At 35.2% G+C, this 20,163-nt stretch overlaps 1 protein-coding gene across 3 annotated transcripts in view; it reads left to right on the top strand.

Moving 5' to 3' along the window:
• GPATCH2 (G-patch domain containing 2) overlaps positions 1-20,163 on the top strand; it is a 171,142-nt gene that overhangs the window by 10,826 nt on the left and 140,153 nt on the right. For 2 of the 3 annotated variants that reach the window (XM_059039047.2, XM_067027725.1), the window contains exons 3-5: positions 4,973-5,034; positions 7,894-8,076; positions 8,558-8,637. In XM_059039047.2, coding sequence (XP_058895030.1) covers positions 4,973-5,034; positions 7,894-8,076; positions 8,558-8,637 — 325 coding nt within the window. Of the gene's footprint in view, positions 1-4,972; positions 5,035-7,893; positions 8,077-8,557; positions 8,638-8,764; positions 10,797-20,163 lie in introns of those variants that run through there. The other variant, XM_059039079.2, reaches the window with a different exon arrangement.

The raw sequence follows: 20,163 nt of genomic DNA, 5'->3' as shown, positions 1-20,163 counted from the left end.
GGCACAAAGCAAGATAGCTTGTCTGATCCATGAACAGTCTTTCGATTGTGTTATAATGACTTAATTTTCAGCCACAGAGAGAAAAGGAAGTGGATTTTCAATGGGAAAGCATGCTTTTGAATAACAGCACAATTTATAACTGTTAGAATTGCATTTATAATTATTCACTTGTTTAATTATAGAGCTTTAGCCGTTGGTGCTTTTTAGTGTCACGGTTCATCAGTTTATTCTGATTCCTGAGAAGCAAAGTTGATAGCACTTCACCGTGAGTGGCTAGATATTTTAAGAAGTCTATAGATTGCTAGGAATTCTGATCACTTATGAATTGTGAAACCCAATTTATAGTCTAGAAACTCCTGATCTTGTCATTAGACAAATGGGAGAAGCAGTAATCCTTTGCCAGTTAGTCTAATCTGTCCATTCTAGAAAAGAGATACACCGCAACGATAGCTGTTAAGGACTGTTTTGACACCTTCAAAAGGTAAGTGATCACTTTTCTTTTACACAGAACTAATGTTACCTGCAGGCATGAGAAAACATTGACACTGTTCATCCTTTTAAGCATGTCCTTGAAATCAAATGCACAGTTATGGTCAAGAAAAAAATATTCTTTAAAAATGGCTTGGGAAAGAGTATTTGATTTTTAATTGGTAAGATTGGCATCATTTTCGTCACGTGGATTGTGAGCTATGGATCTCATAAGCGCATATATATATATTTTTTTTCTTTCCCCTTGTAAATGTGGTTACAGATATGTGTAGGACCTGGTATAAGTTTATAGAATGGACCTTTTATTAGAGGTGGTTTGCTATTTATGTAATTTTTCTAAAGAACTAAAAATTACATAAATGTTTCTGGAAGGTTTTGAGAAGTTTATGGTACCTGCTTTTCTTCCAAGAAAGTTGTCATTTTTATACCCGAGTGAGAATTATTTGTATGCAAGTATTGGGCCATTGTGACTGAAGACCATCCAGCTTGACTTGAAAGTAATTATCTTGCTTAGTTGCTGGGAGGGAGGGTGTGTGGCAGTGGAGATAAATCCTCAGTTCTGGATTATTCACAGATTACCTGCTTTCTGGATTGATTGTGTAAGCCCCTCCTTTTATTGATGTCTTCTTTTTACTGATAGACATGTACCCTGGACTAGAAATGAGATAAAACTCTCTTCATTTCTTTTCGTTGTAAAAAATACTTGAGTATTAGGTGCCATCAGGCTACCCAGCAGTCAACAGCCTAAGTACAAATTTTCAAAAAAGATGTTTTCACTCTTGAATTTTTTTCCTCTTATTTTAAACTTACCTATACAGCTATTCTTTGTGGTCACTTAAAGTTAGGTACATTTTCCTTCTGTGGGAAAATTGCTAAATATTTAAAGTATCTTCCCAACAAGAATAAGCATTTTCTGAGACCACTTCCAAAGCTTTCCTACTATAAAAAGCTATATATTGCCTTGGAAATAGATAAGAACGGAACTACTTCACTCTGTGTGTGTGATTTAACACACATTTGAATAACTACTGTTTACTGTTCACCACTTATGGTCCCAAGACAAATGAGACAGCCCCAGTTCTCTTCAGCCTCATAACCTGGAATAGCCAAACAAACAAGTGATGAAAAAGAAATGTGCTGAGTGGAAGGTACTGGTGAGGGAAAACTTCCTAAAGAACTGTGACTGAAAGCCTTGTTCAGATATCGAGGAGTTAAGGCGGATCATCCCAGGTAGAGGGAAAAACTTAGGCAGAGACATGGTTTTGAAGCAAGTGCTATGTATGTGGGAAAGTATAGGTAATGTAACTTCATTACATAAAGTGGGAGCGGAGGCTACAGCAGTAATTGTGTTTTGAAGGCCTGTGTGCTATGGTAGTTTGGATTTCATCATATAGTAATGGGAAGTCAGTGAAGAATTTTTAGTCCATTAGATTTATAGTTTGTCAAGATACCTGACCTTGACAACAGTGGCTCGTTTAGTTTTGGCTGACCTCCAGTCCATCCTTAAGGGGGAGGTGAATTATGGCAGCAGTAGTAGAGGACAAGAAAAATATGGGAGCAGTTTTAAGAGTTGGAATCAGTGGAAGGTTGGCTGCCTATATTTTGGGGAGGATGAACGAGAAAGAAGACTCTCAGATGAAGCACAGGCATCAAGAATCGAAAATATAGGAAATGAACAGATTGGGGCAGGGGATTGGGGTTGGTATCCATTCATTAATTCAACGAGCATTCATGGAATATATTCTCCTCTCAATACTGTGCTATAAAAGTCATACTAAAAAAAAAGGGGGTAGAGGTGTCCTTGAATAGAAGCCATAATGACCCTCAGCTCCTGAAAATGCAAAGACTTGCTTCTGTTTAAGTTCTTGTTCCGATTTATTGTACCCACTATCAACTACATGATATACTTGGAGCAACTAGCTAGATGTCAATTAGATGAAATGTAAATAAGGAAGCATGTCGTTTAAAACACGTGTAAAAACATCTCAAAGTAAGCCAAGGATCGTTAAGGGCTAAGAACTGATCTTAGAGAGGGAATTCTGATTTTCCTGTATCTTTTAAGAACAGCAGGCAGAGAGGAGAGAGGAGAGAGGGATACCTCTTGGAGAAAGGACATAAACAAAAGGACCAGAGATGGGGATGGGAAGAATTTAGGTGGGAGCCCATCCATGGAAAGCCTTGATAACTAAATTTAAGCCAATAAATCTGAGGAAGTAATTTAAGAATTTATTTTTGAATTGAATTTAATTTTTTTATACAGCAGGTTCTTATTAGTTATCTATTTTACACATAAGAATTTTAATAGACTTTTTTCACACACACATATGTACACACACACATATATGCACCTGTGTGTTTTATAAGCTTTCTTTTAGAATAGTCTTAGATTTATGGAAAGCTTGCAAAGATAGCACAGAGAGTTTCTGTATACTCTGTTCCCATACATCCTACGCCCAGCTTCTCCTATTGGTAATATCATCCGTTTACTATGGTACCTTTGTCAGAACTAATGGGCCAATGTTGACACATTAACGGAAGTCAATACTTTATTAGAATTTCTTTTGTTTTTATTTACTGTCCTTTTTCTGGTCCAGGATCCCATCCAGGATGCCATAATATTTTTAGTCAACCAGTTATGTTTTGAAAAGATGAACCTGGCTATGTGTAGAATAGATTATAAAGGGGGTAAATCGGAACTCAGAGAGACTGTAAGGCCATTGTACCCCCAAATAAATAAATAAATAAAGGCACATAGATTCACAGCCCTTTATCTGCCAATCTGAATCCTGAAAGCTGTGAAAAACTAATTAATTTGTGGCCAGACCTAACTTAACCTGTATTTAACATGGATATTCCTTCATTTAATTGAAAAAAATATATCAATATGTTTGATTATGAAGTGCTACCCCAGACTCCTCTTAGGCATTTTAGAATGGACCTTTCTAAAGTGTAAAAATGTATGAATTTTAAGTAATTTTGCCTCGAGGGGCTCCAAAAAAGAATTTAACCCCAGGTATGTATGTTAAGGCCCTTTATTAAAGTTGTGTTGATGAGGGCGGACAAGAAAGCACGACTCAGTCACAGAGAAAAAAGAAAATCGATAGTAGTTTGGGCAGCTAAATAGACGAAAGATAAACTTTCTGAAGTGTTTTTAATACTAGAACAGCACTATGTATAGAAGAGCATACTTTTTTGTAAATAAGAAAATATGTATTGATATGATGCTTTTAAAAAGTATTGTTTTCTTTCCTTAACATATGTGCAGGATAGTTTCATCCATTCACTTAATTTAAAGAAAGTTCAAGAAAAAGGTACTAATTCAGTTCCTTGGGAGCATGTGCCACTTAAATTTTCATACTTTTTGTTTATATTTATTTCTTAAAAATCAAAAACTGAAATGATATTTTATATTCAGATAAAGTATGTGGATTTAGAATTTCATCTATAATTTTAATGCTGAACTCCCAATTGAAATATTTTAAAACAGATTAGGATGCTTTTTTTTTTTAAACTAAGATTACAGAATTCTCCCTGTTGATGGAAAAGTATTGTAATTTAAAAATCACCTCGGGTGATTTCCTGATTGGTTAGAATTAAGAATTACAGTAAAAAGAGAGTATATGAGAATTTTTAAGAACATCACTCAATATTCTTTAAAAACGAAACCCCTTGTTATCTGACCTTGTCCTTGTGGTTTTTTTAACTAACTAGACCCTCATATAAGCATCGCTTCTGGTAAAACTAAGTGACAGTTTAATTCATGTCAGTTGAATATTTACTATTTATTTTCATTTATATGTTAAGTTTGACTCTGTATCATACTCTCCAACTTCTGTGGAAATAATAAGAACCTGTTATTTTTGTATACTTCCTCCTTAATAATTGGCAATATTCATTTTCTGCTCAGAGAGACCGTAGGTTTGATTTAACGGCTTGTTACCATTGTGAACTTTTTTCCTCCTTGCCAAATAATAAGAGTTGTTGGGAATTCTTAAGTAATGTCTTTTCTGGAATATTTGAAAATATGTTTATGAAAAGTAATTCTGTCCCAGGCCCTTGTATTTATTTCATGTGCTGAAGAAAGGCTGAGCCTGCTTTTGATTGAGACTTTCCCCATTTTATTGAGCAGTGGTGTTCAGGGCTCAAGCTGAATTGTCTGGAATAAGAAAGGAGCAGTAAGCATTCGATGAAAGCAGATAATAAAGTGCATCAATTGTGTCAGCACCTCGTTGCAGTCACATCTGGCCTGCTGTCAGAGTCCCATTAGATTCCTGTGGTTTTATGTGCCCAAAATAATATGCTCTGTAGTTAATGGAACCGGGATATTTGCAGTTTGATTAAAAAAAATCATCTTATTTTCTTTCAGATCTTTGTCAGGCTTAAGTTCCATCTCTGAGCTGCCATGTCTCTTTAAAATTTGACAACTGAGAGATCAATTGTTCTTTTGATCTGTTTTTTTGTTTTTTCTTTTCCCTTATTTTAGTGAATCCAGCAGTCTCAGCAGCACTGATGCTGGTTTGTTTACCAATGATGAGGGAAGACAAGGTACTGAGATGCTATTTTTTTATCTCTTTGCGAAAAACGCCTTCATCTTCAAGTTGTGCTTATTATTAGTTATTTCATAAATTGATGACTGCAATCCATTTGCCTTAGTGCAATCCACACACTACTTAGTGGACTGGGGTTTAGTTCCTTTCCATGCTATGTCTTCATAACCTAAAGTAGTTAATTATCTCCAAAAAGCTAGTCTGTGGAGCTAATAATGTTAAGGAAGGATTATCTTCCTTGAGAAAGCTTTACATACCTCAAGTCTTTTCAATTTTGTCTCTTTTAGCAAGTTCACAAAACCCTGGTTCTCATTCTCCACCTGGTTCCAAATGTATTTAATTCTGTTTAGGCATTAATAAAGGTGGATTTGCAAGTCATTTGTCATTTTTATTCAGCTGTGACATTTATTCATCCTATCCAGTTTGTAAGTAATTAGACCATTTTCCTGAATTCAGTATTGTACACTGTTAAACAGTAATGTCTTGCAACTTACATCTTTCCCATCTTTGAAGTTTCCTGAAGCTTTTCACACTTTAACGTGCCATTATTTTGAAACTACCTGTCCCAGTAGAAAATATGAAAACCTTACTTAGGGGGTAGGATACATACATACGAATACTTATCATAAGTGTTTTCTTCTTTTCTTGAGATCTTCAGAGGAAAGCAGTAATTTCTAAGGGAAAAAAAAACCCACAAAATTATTTTTTTTAAATTATAAATAGTTTAATGATGTTATAAAAAAAGGATAAAATAATAGCTGCCCCACAGTTTTTTTCTTAGTCTTTTCCTCCTCTTGGCAGTAAAAATTAAGTAAATTAAATTATTATTCCTTTTTGCTTACTTGTAAACCATTTGTCCCTGATAAATAGATACATAATTGTTTTGAAGACCATAGACTTCACTGAAATATGTTAGAACCTTAGGGCTAAGAGTAAGCTTGACTACCTTGATAATATACCTAAATTCCTGTTAAAACACCTATGTCTACCCAAAGTTATGTTATAAGCATTGCCTTTGGTAATGAAATGAAATAAATACACTTTTTAAAAAAATAACGTTTTGACAAGCCTATCCATCTTTGAGAAGCACTGAATGGCTTAGAATAATCTGCTAGCATTTATTGTGAGCCTATTATGTTTCATATTGCTAAGTGCTTTTTTACATTTAACTTACTTTAAGCTCTTGTTTGATTCTTAATACAACCCTATGAGATCTCCCCCTCTTTTTTTTTCTAGATGATGAAACCCAGACTAATTAAGTTGAAGTAACTTCCCCAGTGTTACAAGACAGTAGAAATCTAATTGTTCTGTCTGACTTTAGAACCCAAGTTCTTAATCTGTAGCTATTTGATTTCTGTATTAAGAATAAAGTTGTGTATCACATCAAAAATAAAATAACCCAATTTTTCTATTATAATGTTGTCTAATTGGAATTAAGATCTAGGGTAGTCAGTTTCAAGTGACTCCCTTTCTTTTCTTATGCTTATACCTGACCTGTGAACTTCTACTATAACTCTCAATGAAAGTACTAATATATGTGTGCTTTGAATTCTGCTTGTTTTTTTAAAGAAATAATTTTTATTAAATCCTCAATTGAAATAAACAGGTGACTTTGGTTTTCCAAATGCTTTAAATTTTTAACTCTCTCTGAATTCTAAATACAGCCATTTCCCATAAAATCATTTTCAATGGAAGTTTAAGGATTTTTTTAGTTTGTGTTTAAAAACATTTGTAGTAAGAGATTTTGGAAACCAGAAATCTTCTGTAAAGGGAAAAAGTTTACAGCAGTTGTGACGACCCTCTTAGAAGCTAGTAGTTTTTCTAAGAATTGTGAAGAAGACTAATGAATCTCAGATCATATTCAAAATGTTATTTGTCTTTTATTTTTAAAACCATGTGCTTTTCTGTTTTTGCTTTTTTTTTGTTTTGTTTGTTTTTTTTGTCTCCATATACATCTCTTTATTATTCCTTTTTCAAAAAAATACAAAATACTGTTGATTCACACCAAGTGCACATTTCAAACTGAATTTTAAGTTGATTGTTACTTCATGGTTATACTCAAGGATGTTCCTAGAAGTCAGACTTACTATGAATAATATTCTGTTTTAAAAACACCTTGCTTGTAGAGGTTCAGTGTAGTTTCTCTGTAAACTGTAGTGTTGTCACTTTTCATTTAAAATCAACTTTTTCACAACTATTTCTTAATGAACTTAATCAGATTAATTTCATTTAGTCACATCTGTTCATGATTGTTTCCCCTTTTGCACTCCATAGAAATCATGAAATTAAGCTAATTATATACCATTATCAGCTGCAAAGAACGAGTTCTATAATTTTATACCTTTTAATTCCTGGCAGGAGATTAAGGTTTATTTTTCCTTAATATGGAAAGGGTAGTAACTTAACTGGATTTCCCTAAAGTTTTTGCCAAAGGATTAACCAGTATATTGTTGTTTTTCACATTTTTAAATTGGTTCTGAGACATAACATTTTATGTTACTGTTGATGGAAGTTCTTGTTACAGTATTCAAAAAAAAAACATTTCTTAAGTGAAACCGTGGTGTAGAATTAAGAAGTTTTCTGTATAGATTATATAGATGATTGCCAGATAAAATACAGGATCCCCAATTAAATTTGAAGTTTAGATAAAAGAATTATTTTTTAGCATAAGTAGGACCCATTTCGTATTTGGACGTATACTAAAAATTGTGTACAAGCACTATACATTTATATTGAAAAGGAATCATCTGAAATTCAGATTGAATTGCCATCTTGTATTTTTAAAATCTGAATCTGACAACTCGGTTTACTCGGGTGATACAACTGAATCTCTGGGGGATTTCTTGTATTTGCACAGGTGATGATGAGCAGAGCGACTGGTTTTATGAAAAGGAATCGGGGGGAGCCTGTGGCATCACTGGAGTCATTCCCTGGTGGGAGAAGGAAGACCCCACTGATCTGGACAAAAATTTACCAGATCCTGTCTTTGAAAGTATCCTAACTGGTTCTTTCCCCCTTATGTCACATCCGGGAAGAAGAGGTCAGTAGCACTGCCTGACTGGGGGATACAGGGGTCTTAGAGTCAGTCTAGGCATAGTCGTTGAAAGAGGAGGTGCTAAATGGAAATGAAAGACTCTAGACACAAGATGCTGTGAGGAAACATGGCGACCAGCAATGCAGCTCCCACTGAATTCTCATGCTCTCAGTTTATTGGGAAGGTTGACTTGCTTTCTTGCCAGGCCCATGGTGAAAACGTTGAAATGAGAGAAAGATAAGTTGGGAGGAAAGAAAAACCCTGGATGATACTCTAGTGCTTAAACAATTGGTTGTGGTGTGCTGGCTGCATTAAAACCCTGCTAGGCGTTGGTTCGGATCTTTTAAGTGTGAATTTTGCCTCTTCCCCACTACTGTTCAATATATTCCCCCCCCCCCAACTGACTTTGAATTTTGAATTGATAGGATCTTATTCCATGCTCCAATGATCACAGACCCTCCTTCAACTGAGGACTTTGATTTTCCAGGTTTCCAAGCCAGACTCAGTCGCCTTCATGGAATGCCTTCCAAGAATATTAAAAAATCGGGAGGGACCCCAACTTCAATGGTAGGCATGCTTTCTTGTTTACTTCTCATGTTTGGAAATGTATCCATTTCTATGGAATAAAAAGCCACATCCTCATCCTTTATTCATATTCTAATGTTATACTTAAAAATAATCCATTTTTTTGTAGGCTACAAACTGGACCAGTGAGATTCCCCTATAAACCAAATCTTCTAATGCTAATAAATTAGTTACGTTTTGAACATCTGGGGAATGACACTCGAGGGAACCTGACTCCTGTCCTCTTCCCCTGGAGGAATATCATTGAAGTGAGAGCCTCTTTGATGAAAAGATGGGGCTGTTTTTGCTGGAGGACTGGTATTCTTCCTTTAGTCAGAAGTGAACCTGATGGGGGAGGCTTTTAGGGATCTAGGTTGGCCCAGGGTGGGTAGAAACTACTGTAAATTTTATATATTTTTCTCTTTTATGATTTTTTTTTTTTAACATTGAAACCATTTATGTATCACTTGCTTTGCCAAAATGCTAACAAAAGCTAGAGAATTAAAAACTTCCAGATCTCACATCAGTATTCCTTAATGTTTATATAGTGACTGGATAAGAACTCAGTTTTACATATCTGACTGTTGTAAATTTAAAAACATGATGCATTGACATTTATGGTTCATTTTTAGAGAAATCTTATGTAGCCAACTTTATTTAAAATATTTGCATTTTACTCAGGGTATTTTAACAAGGGCTAAGATGAATAATCAGTAAGGTTGATAATCTGCTAGAGTTTGTATTTTGTTCAAGTTTGCTTTCTACTTGGATAATCTGCTCTGTATTGCAAACCCATTGTATTTTATAGTTCAGTTTTTATTGTACTTGGAAAAATCTTAGTTTTAAACTAGTCACGGTGATAACTAGTCTGTGCTAGTGGAATCATTTACTCTTACCTTTTAAATTATCTTCTCTGTCTGATACCTGAAACCATCAAAATGATCATTCTTGCTTAGAGTGTATTGAAATCATGTGGAAGCTGGTATTTCAACAAATACTGTATGACTGAATCATATTGTCATGTTTAAAAGTAAGAGCTGCTTACACATCCTTAGAATGGCAAATGTGTGTGTCACTGTGAGTGTCAAAAATACTTGCATGAGCTCATTTTCACCAAGCAGAAGGGAAAATGTAACATTTCTATTGATGGTATAATTTAGACACTACACTACGTTCAGCCCAGTTCTTCAAAATAGTTATATTAAAATGATTAATATTTTTATTAAGTTCCAATAATCGATGAAAATTGTGATTTAATACATGTATTTTTATATTATTGTATGGATTAATTGTTAATTCAACATTTAATGGCTAATTTAAATATGATGATTGGAAAAGAAACTTAAAGTTGACATCTTCTTTACCTAAAGTTACAATATGAAAGATTCCAGCAAATGTATTAAGTAGGAATGTGTGACATCTTTTAGAATGCTTGTCTAAACTGGAGAGATTAAAAGTGATAAAGTGCAACTTTGAGTCTCTTTACCTTTGCATATTTAAAGTGATATTTTAGAGGGACAATAATATGGTATTCGATCATTGTAAGTAAGCTTTTTTGTGCTATGTCCTTTGGAGTGAAACTTCGTGATTTTTTTTCTGAATTTACATAAATGTTTTTATTTTATTTTGTATAACGACTGTCTTTTAGATCTGAATAAGTCACTTTAAAACCTTGGCCTATGAACTTTGCCTTACCAATCATGAAGCTAGATGAATGCTATCTAGCTCTTGGTTCAGTTTTACCTATTTTTATTTTTGGTTCACTGCTTGCTTGAGCATAGCTGGGATTTGTAGCCCATTTTCTAGGCTTATTGCAATCTCACTGTGGTATTTTATAGAAGCTATTACAACTGATAGGCTAGCTTCATGGTATTGATGATACATGGCTTAACCATAGTAAAAGCTGCCTTCCCTCTCTCAATTGTAAAAGTGATTAAGTTTCACTTGATGGAGATATACTGTATATGGTGTTTATCGTGGAACTAGTGCATTAGGCCACAAACTGTTTTCCTGGTCCACGTTTTTTGTATTCAAAATTTTGCTGAAGACAACGGGCTCCTTCAGGTTTTCTTTCTTTCAATTCTGGATTGTCCTTGTTGGGAGTTTTAAGTAGTGTAATTTTTTTTTTTTTCAATAAAATATCTGACTTGGGCAAGAAAGGTAAGAGTTCCGATTTGTGCTTGTATTTTTAAATTCCTATGCTAAGTTTTTTGTTGTTACTGTTGCTTGCACTGTCTCTATTACATGTAACCATCTAGTCTTAAAAATCGTAATCTCATGAAACAGTCGCCTTTAAATGGTAGCTCTGACATCCAGTAGTAAGAAATGAAACTTAGTTCCTTAGACTTTCACATTGGAAAGCCAAGATTGCTTTTAAGAGAGACGAGTTTCCTGAGCAAAGTCAGACACGTGTAGCTGCAACCCATTAAAATTGGAATGACAGCATAGGGTTTCTTTTTCTTAAACAGATGGGTGCTGACTACAAAAAATAATGATGCTCTTTGAAGGAAGTGACAGAAGGAGAATCTTTTACTGAAATATTAATGTAAACATTTCTGGAGAAAAACTTTCAATCAGAGTTTTCATTATTCACCATAGTAATGTTCTATAAAGTTGCTGGCAACACTGAATTAGCGAATGCGGAACCATTGCTCCTAAGAGAAACGCAGGGTTATGTTCCTGTGAGCCTTCGGTCGTGACATTTTCATCATTCGATCCATGCGTAGCCTTGTTTTATGTATGTTTGCGTTTAAAAACACCTTACTTAACATATATTGTGGGTCCATTCACATTGAAGTCATGACCAACAGCCGTCTAGCTCGTGCCTGAACAAAGCTTATCTAATACGTGTGTTTTCTCCGTAAGGCACAGCACAGCCTTCTTTGTGCTTTAGCAGCAGCAAACAACACTGCAGCCTTATGCCTGGGGACCCTTTAACACAATGAATCACCAAAGAAAGCGCGAAAAGGTGGAAAACATGGCACTAAATAAACCACAGAAAGGACACTTGTTTACGGTATTAGAGCTGAAGGCAGAACAGCAGCGTTGCCTTGTTTGACTTCAGTAGGGCACGCACCTGTGCCTCGGGTGACTCGGGTTTTTCATTGCTTTTCTCACGTCTGTGAGTGACCGTGAAAGCGCTCTGAGTATTGACTTGGGGGTTACAAATAAATTTTAGTGGATATGCCCGTTTGCATACGTAGGACCTACAAGTCGGAGTGAGGATCGACACCAGTTAGTTTTGTAGAAGAGCAAAGTGGTATTGGAGAAAATTTACAGATTTTGAAGTCAGACGTTGGTGAATCACCCACTCTGATTCTTCTCTCTACTTGTAATTACAATTTGAGCCTCATTTTCTCTTTCCGGTAAACAGAGACAGTGATTACTTTGCAGAAGTGTTGTCAGGATTAAATGAGATTGTGTTTCCATCATGGGTCCAGCACCATCTTTGTCGCATAGCATATATTAAATAAATGACAGTCACACATATTGTTAGATATATTAAACACAGAAGCTCATGATGTAAAGAACAGTTTTATCATGGGTCAAAGGGCAGAATTTTAGACTTTGAAACGTATCTGTTCGTATTTTATATATCATATCCCTTCATGTTTAATATTTAAAGTGCTTTTGATTGCAGCCTTTTATGTTTCTTTTGTACCCCATTCATATTTGAGCCGGCCCTTGTGTTCAATATGGTCTGTGAAGAATGATTTTGAATGAATTTTAGATTGACAGACACTGCATTGAATCTCAAAACTTAACTGCAAACTAAAAAACCTGTTCTAAATTTCTCCTCTCCACCCCGCCTACCCCAGCCGCCGCAATTATTAAGCTGTTTATTTGTAGAAAGACTGGCACTGTTTAGGAGGTTTTGGTCCAGAGTTACCTGATTCTTTAAAAGTAATTTCGTCCATGTACATGAAGGGAGAATCCAGATAAGTTCCTGTGAATTTGATGTTAAGAGGAATTAACTATTGCTGTCCTTCTGTTAGAATAAGGCACTAGGTTATTGGGGCCCAACTAATCAGCCTCTTATATTCACCTTTTAGGAGAATTAAGGAAATAATAATTACGGGGCCGTCATCCAGGAGATTCAGCCCGGATCTCTTGTATTTCCAGAATTTGTGCATCAGGTACAATTCAGAATGATTATCTTCAGAATAATGAACCGTCCCAGAATCACTTTGGGGATACTGTACTGGCAAAGTGAATCCGATTAACCTGACTTAAGCGTAGCATTTAAGTTAGCTGAGATGTGCTACCCCTAAGCATCCTAATTAATCAGTGTGTTCTGTGGATGAGAGATCTTGATCTTCTTTTTTTGAAATGGATGGTCTTTCCACAGTGTTACATTTATCTAAATTAGCATTCAAATTGAGTCGTCTCTTGAAAGATCAGGAAATAAATGGCTCCATTTAAAGTATAGTACCTGAAATCCAACATAAATATTACATAAAGAATTGTACATAAGGGTTATAGGGTTCTATCTTGAGATTTTATAATTGTTTCAGTCCAGTTTTTTTGTATGGTTGGAATGAGAAAAAGTATAATGGTGATGGTGGTGGTGGTTATTCTAGCAAAGAAAATGAATCTGATTTTATTGACTTTTTATTTAATACATGTTTATCAAGTTTAAATATTCGAAAAAAAAATGTGGACATCAATCCTCAATCTAAATTGTCATGCTATACAATAAGCATATTGTTTGTATTCAACAATGCAGTAACTTATATCTGTTCAGACTCTTGAGTCAGTTCGTTCTATAAGAGAAAAGGAATATTATCATTTTTTTCCCTTTTATGAAGTCATAGAAGACAGGATTTCATGAGTGGCATATTGATAACGCTACTTTAATGATTTACTCTGTATGTCTTGCTCAACTGTTGTTTTATTGTTTCTTAGGATACTAGAGTAGAAATATTTAGTCCGATTTATAGCCTTTTACAACAGGAGGCCCATTTTAAGTGGATTTGGTGTAAATAAGGGAACTACATAAGCTTTTCTTTTAGCCTAGTCTAAGATAAAGGAGAAATTTTATAACAGAAAACAGACCTAAAATGATTTTTTAATATATTCCCAGCATATGTCCTCAACTGTAATTTGACCATGTGCTAACTAGTTATCTAATATTTTTCAATGGAATTCAATAACTAAATGCTTAATTATAATCTCTGTGAATTGATATTCATTTGTATCCTTTAAGCATTTTTGGATACTTTGCAGAGTACAAAAAGAATGCGTATTTAGAATTTTTTATATTCTAAATACACATTGTGTCATGTATATTCTAATCTATTACTATATGTATGTTAATCATTTACTTCTTAATCTTATCTCAAAGTCAACATGAGCTCCAGGTTTCACACTAGAAACTGCTATTTTTTTCTTAGAATTTATTTTGAGATAAAGTAGATTTTATATCATTGAAAAGTAGTGCTTAATAGATTTATAATAAATATTTCTTTTACAGAAGACATTTTAACAGTGTCTCTTCTTTGAGTTAAAATTCTCTATTTCAATGTGATTATTCACAACTTTATATTTCATGTCATATAAATTTAATATCCATAATTGATATTTGAAAATATGAATCTAACAATTTTTTATTCTGTCCCATTTAAAACAGTATCTGTATTAATAATGATATTTCATCTTATTACATTACATTTTACTAAAAGTGGAACATAACACACACAAATTCAAATAGTACAGATATATAATAATACATTCATTCATTCAGCAGGTATTTGAATGCTCATTCTGTTCTCCATATTTAGTCTTAAAAATCCTTTAGGAAAAATTATATACACATATGTTCAATCTTGGTATTTTAATACTGTCAAATTTGGCCACATGTACTTTTTTCTCCATCTATTTAAACTACTTATGCTTGCTTCTCTGATAACTTAGTACTAGAATTGCTTTGGCTTCATATGTTGTTTTCCGGTTTGTGGTGTTTCAGAAATCTGGAACCTGGCAAAGCGAATGTCAGCAATGAATGCAGGCACTTACTACGATGCTTACTATACGTCAGATACTTTTCTAAGTGCTATTTATATATTCTGATTCATTTAATCCTAAGAACATCCCTGTAATGTAGGTTCATGTTTACAACTTGCACATTTAACTTTTCTTTTTCCATCAGTAAACCAGAATTAATGCAGTCTGGAAGTTTATTCTTCTGTCATGCTACTGATAAATAAAAAATAAATTCTCTTCATAAAAATATCTTCCTTCCTACAAAATGCTGTTGGAAGTATGAGTTATTTGGAAATCCTTGCAGCATTCCTTGCTGTCTTGAGTAGTGACCACAGTCAAGGTGTGTACCATAATAAAAAGAATAATTAAAATGTTTTACTGCTTCCATCAGATTAATCGCTGTGGACCCACATCCAACTTTCTGATCCTTTTCTTTGTTTCTCAGGTAGTTTTTGATACCTTCTTCTTGATCTCTAGCATTAGCCAATTCAGGTCTGCTTCCTTGCTCTCTGTTTCAGCTTGTTCTCCCTGCTTGCCTTCCATGTTTCCTCATCATGCCTCCAATCTTGTCTAACGTGCCTGGCCTCTGTCACGTTTCTACTTCAGTTCAACTGTGATGATATCCTCTGTATTTCTCTTATTCCTTTCCTCCCCTTGCTAATGGAACTTGGCAAAATTCTGGGTAGACTTCACCCAGGAGGAAGATCTTTTAGCTGGGACTGCAGGTATGAGTTGGAGCTCACTAACTCATTGGGAATGGAGTTGGCAGACAGAAAAATAGGAACGGGCAAGGCTTAAGTTTGAAACCGTGGAATATTCGGGAAACTGAATCCAGTGTTGCTGAAATATAAGGTATGCTTGTGTTGAGTATACGGTAGACACGGTTTGGTTGGCAAGGTAGGCAGGAGTTATATCATTTCAGACTTTTGTGGTCCGCGGGAATGCATGCGAACTGATGTAATATCCGGGGGGTTAAGTGGATCAGATTTGTCTTCTGAAAGATCACATGGACAGTGGTATAGAGCATACATTGGGTGGTTACAAGTTAAGACTATATCAGGAGTCTAAAGCTCTCTAGCTGTTCCCCTAGGAGGTGGGATCCACAGTCGACTGAACCCTTTATTTTACCAGATCTGATTTTCTGATCAACCTTTGGGTAGCATCCATTCATTCAATAAGTATTTATTGAGCCTCTACTATGTGCTAGATACTGTTCTAGGTCTCGGGGATTACCATGGTGAATAAAGCAGACAAGGTTCCCTGGAGCTTATATTTTAGTAAGTAAAAATAAACTTGGTTGGGGAGGAGGGTGAGTACGTAAAAATGGCCATGGAGAAAATTAAACAGGGTAATGTAATAGTGAACTACAGGATATGAAGGTGATTGGCGAGAATGTGATTTGCAGGCTGGAATAACGTTCAGCCTTGGTTGATCTAGTGCCTTTCTTCTCATTGCTTTTATTAGCAGTGTGGGGAAAGAAACAAGAGTGTGCATTACTCACACCTGTTCATTCAGGAAGTTGGGTTATGTCCTAGACATCTCTCCTGATTCCAGACCAGGCTGACCACAGCTTTTAAATGTCCACAAAACGTGGGCCTGCAAGTGGCAAAAGGACACTTTTATTTGTAAAGTACAGTATTACTTCTGGTGCTTTTGAATGTTTTGTTTGGTTTTTTATTTAAAGAAAGTTTGCAGGTGCCAAATATTTATGTACTATTCTGATTTTCCCCTTTAGATTAAATCATAATGTATGTTCAGAAATGTAATATTTTAATATTCTAATAGTTTTTCTCATGCTTTAATGGCTACTTAAATATTATGCAGGGCAACCAGTCTTTTTATTACATTTTTAAAGATCATGAAATGCCATGCTTTCTTTTCATTTTTTTCACATTGGTACTTGCATACAAATTCTTAGGTCATTCACTTCATTAGTAAAGAAATGGCTTGTTTTAAGATTGATTTTTTTTTTTTGAAGAAATGATCTATGGACTTTTTAATGAATCTCCTTAAAAACATTGGATTGCAAACATTTGCGGTTTTAAAAAATACTTCTTATAAAGATTATGATGCTTATCATTTAAATATTTTTCTTCTCTGTTGTATCCTAAGAAACATTTGCAGGGAACGTGCGGCTTCTGTCCCTGGTCTGGGAACTAAGATCCTGCAAGCCACACAGCGCTATCAAAAAAGAAAAAAGAAAAAAGAAACCTTTGCAATATGCTCTAAAATGCTCTTTTTAGAAATTAAGACTGCTGGTTGGTAACTATTTGATTCCATAAATGTAGACTGAAGACCCATTTCCTCATTGCCTTTTTTTTTTTTTTTTAATGTATGACATGATTTTTATTGAGAAATTTCTTATACAAAGATAGGTGCATAGGTGATATAAACGTATAGTTTACAGAATAACAGAAAAACAAATGCCCGTATTCTCATCACCCACCTTCAGAAACAGAAGATTCTAATTCCTCTGTGTATCTCAACCCTCTGACATTAAAAATTTCCACATGCATATGTATTCCTAAATCCTGTTTTGGTTCTTTATGTAAGTAGAATCACATTGATTGTCCTTTTCTGAGATATATTTTTTTTATTGAAGTATAGTTGATTTATAATATTGTGTTAGTTTCAGATGTATAGCAAAGTGATTCAGTTATGAATGTTCATTTTTTCAGATTATTTTCCATTATAGGTTATTACAAGATATTGAATATAGTTCCCTGTGCAACAGTAAATCTTTGTTGCTTATCTATTTTATGTATAGTAGTTTATATCTGTTAATTCCATACTCCTAATTTATCCTTTCCCCCTCCTTTTCCCCTTGGTAACCATAAGTTTGTTTTCTATGTCTCCGAGTCTGTTTTTGTTTTGTATGTAGATTCATTTGTTTTACTTTTAAGATTCCATTCCTTGTTGCTCTTTAAAATCATGGTGACATTGCCAGAGTTCCCAGTATTTTTCTTGGTTTCTTTTTTTTTAATCAAAATCAGGGAAACAGAAATGCTGCAAACACTTCACTTTCTTCAAAGCTTCCACTCTGGTTTTCTGTCTTTTATGTTGCTGATAGAACTATTCTGATGGTCTATAAAACTCAGTTTTCTAATTTGCCTTCAGATATGTCAGGTATCTCATATCAGAAAAGTTCAAAATCAATGATGGGTAGAACACTTCCAAATAATATTTAACAGGTGCTTTTTCTACATCCAAGTCACCTGCAAATCCTTCAACTGAAGGTCAGTTTGAACAACCGAGAATTCACAAAGAAGTCGTATAAATAAAAGGGGTTTCCTGTACTATAGTCTAGAAATGCTTCTTTCAAAACTACATGATCCTGAAAATAAAGTTATTACTTAGATTTCATCTCATTCCATTTCATTTACATATATCTTTGATAGATTCTTTTAATGTTCTGATCCACAAATAGGCTTTAAAGAAGTATTTTATATCATTTGTCGGATGAATAAATAAGTATATGTGACCTCTGACTCAGAAACTTGATGTCTTGCTTAATTGTGTTTTCAGCCATAGATTTCTTGGTTCAGCTGTATGCACATGTAATGGTGGCTTGTGATCTCTTCATTGTGGGAAGTGAGATACGTCTTTGTCCCCCAGCACCTTGCAGTTTGGCTAGTAAAAATCAATTGGGAAAGGGAGAGAGAGAGAGAAGAGACCTAATGTTTGCTAAGGGACGCACTGATCCTAACTAGTTTTTCACTCCTCATTTAAAGTTTTAGTTTTATGTGTTATCTGTGTCTTCCTCCACTCTTTCCACACCTAGACACGTCTGAACCTCGTTTCTTTCCTTGTTTGTCATATTAACCCTTTCTTTCCAAATTTCATCTATCGCTGCCCTAGTGTAGTTACTCCTAACCTTAACATTTTGATAGTACATTAGTCTCCTCCCTGGTCTCTCTTCCTTCCGGTTTTCCTCCCTCTAATCCGCATCACCGGTAACTCCAAGGAAACATTTTTAAAACATGCTTATACCCTAGTCAAAAAATAGTTTTCACAAAAAATAGTTTTCACGCCTTTATCATCAAATTCAGGTTTCCCTCTTCTGACCTTCACTGCTTACCTGTGATCTATAGATAACAGCTTTCCAGATGGTCTTAGGTTCACAGCGTCCCCACCCCTCCACCAACCTTCCCTTACTCGGTCATATTCGTTCCTTCTCTACATTTGCTCACAACAGTGCGCCCCTCTTCTTACTCGTAGATACATATCCTTCAAGGAACAGTTCAGGCTCCATCCAAAGCTTCCCCAACTCCTCACACTTCAGAGATCACTGCATCATCTGAAATGCCAATGCATCTGCTGTCTCTGCCGTTCTTTCATTCATTAATGGGTGACCTTTCTATTTTGTACTCTTACTCATCTTCTTATGTTTGCATTGTGTCCCCAAGTACATGTAGCACCCGAGTAACAGGGGTCCGGCTTCTAGCCCATAGTATGTGTTTAATAATTTTTAAAATGTTGATAGGGATTTACTGGGTATTACCTTATGCTTTTTAGGGAGTTTTCCACCACTAGTTACATGGCCAGTACAACCTGAAGTGACATCCTTTCCTACCAATATTAGTATCTAAGTTCTTCATTGTTTTTATTTTTTAATTTTTATTTTTTTTTAATTTTTTGGCCATGCCACATGGCTTGTGGGATCTTAGTTCTCTGACCAGGGATTGAACCCAGGCCCTCGGCAGTGAAAGCACGGAGTTCTAACCTCTGGACCACCACAGAATTCCCTCTTCATTGTTTTTAATTTGTCCTTTTATGTACTTAGTGATGTGATGCAGGTAAGGTCCCATCTGAGAGAGCACTAAAAAGCTACTTGGATGCCCAGTGTACAGATGCTCACGTTTTGGTTGGGGAATTCTTAAATGTTGCTATCCATAGGGATTTTCCTTTGAAATAACCCCCTAATAAGTAATCTCCTGCCTCAAGGCGTGTAGAGTGGGGAGTGGACTAGCGTTTTGACTCCACTCGCCAACATTCTGATTGCAAAGCAGAGGACGGAGCACTCAGTCTGCAGACTTTCACTGAATTCTCTTAATTTTAGTAAAGGTATATCATGTGGTCCATAGGTATGGCCACTTTCTAGTTTAACAGTGTCTTATACACTGTTTGTGCTTCTGCTAGGATATAGGGAAGGGGTGGTAACGTTGTATGACGGTGTGACCAAGGATTGGTATTAGGGATCAATTTTAAAAAATAAATTCTCCAGCAATTCCCTGTTGAAGAGGTGTGTGGCGCCTCCAATTTCTAAACCTTTCTGGAGTCTACTGCTTCAGTCAACTTACTTTTTATCTCCCCCTCTCCCCACTCCTTTGCTATAGAAAGCTGAGCTGCCAGCCACACATGCATTTCGTTTTCTTCTGTGATTTTGTTGACTTTGCTTGTCTGGTGGTATCTTCTTTCATATCTGCTTTGTTCTTGTGGAGTTATACCTTTTTATTCTTTACTGTCATTTTAGTTGGGTTTTGAGAGGGAGCTGCATTGTGTGATGAGTGGGTTACATTTACCAGGAAGTGCTAGCTGGTGTTCTTT

This window comes from Kogia breviceps, chromosome 1 (assembly GCF_026419965.1).
Source record: "Kogia breviceps isolate mKogBre1 chromosome 1, mKogBre1 haplotype 1, whole genome shotgun sequence".
Classification (NCBI taxonomy): Eukaryota; Metazoa; Chordata; class Mammalia; order Artiodactyla; family Physeteridae; genus Kogia; species Kogia breviceps.
The sequence above is the reverse complement of the archived record's forward strand: the minus strand, read 5'-3'. Positions and strand labels throughout refer to the sequence as shown.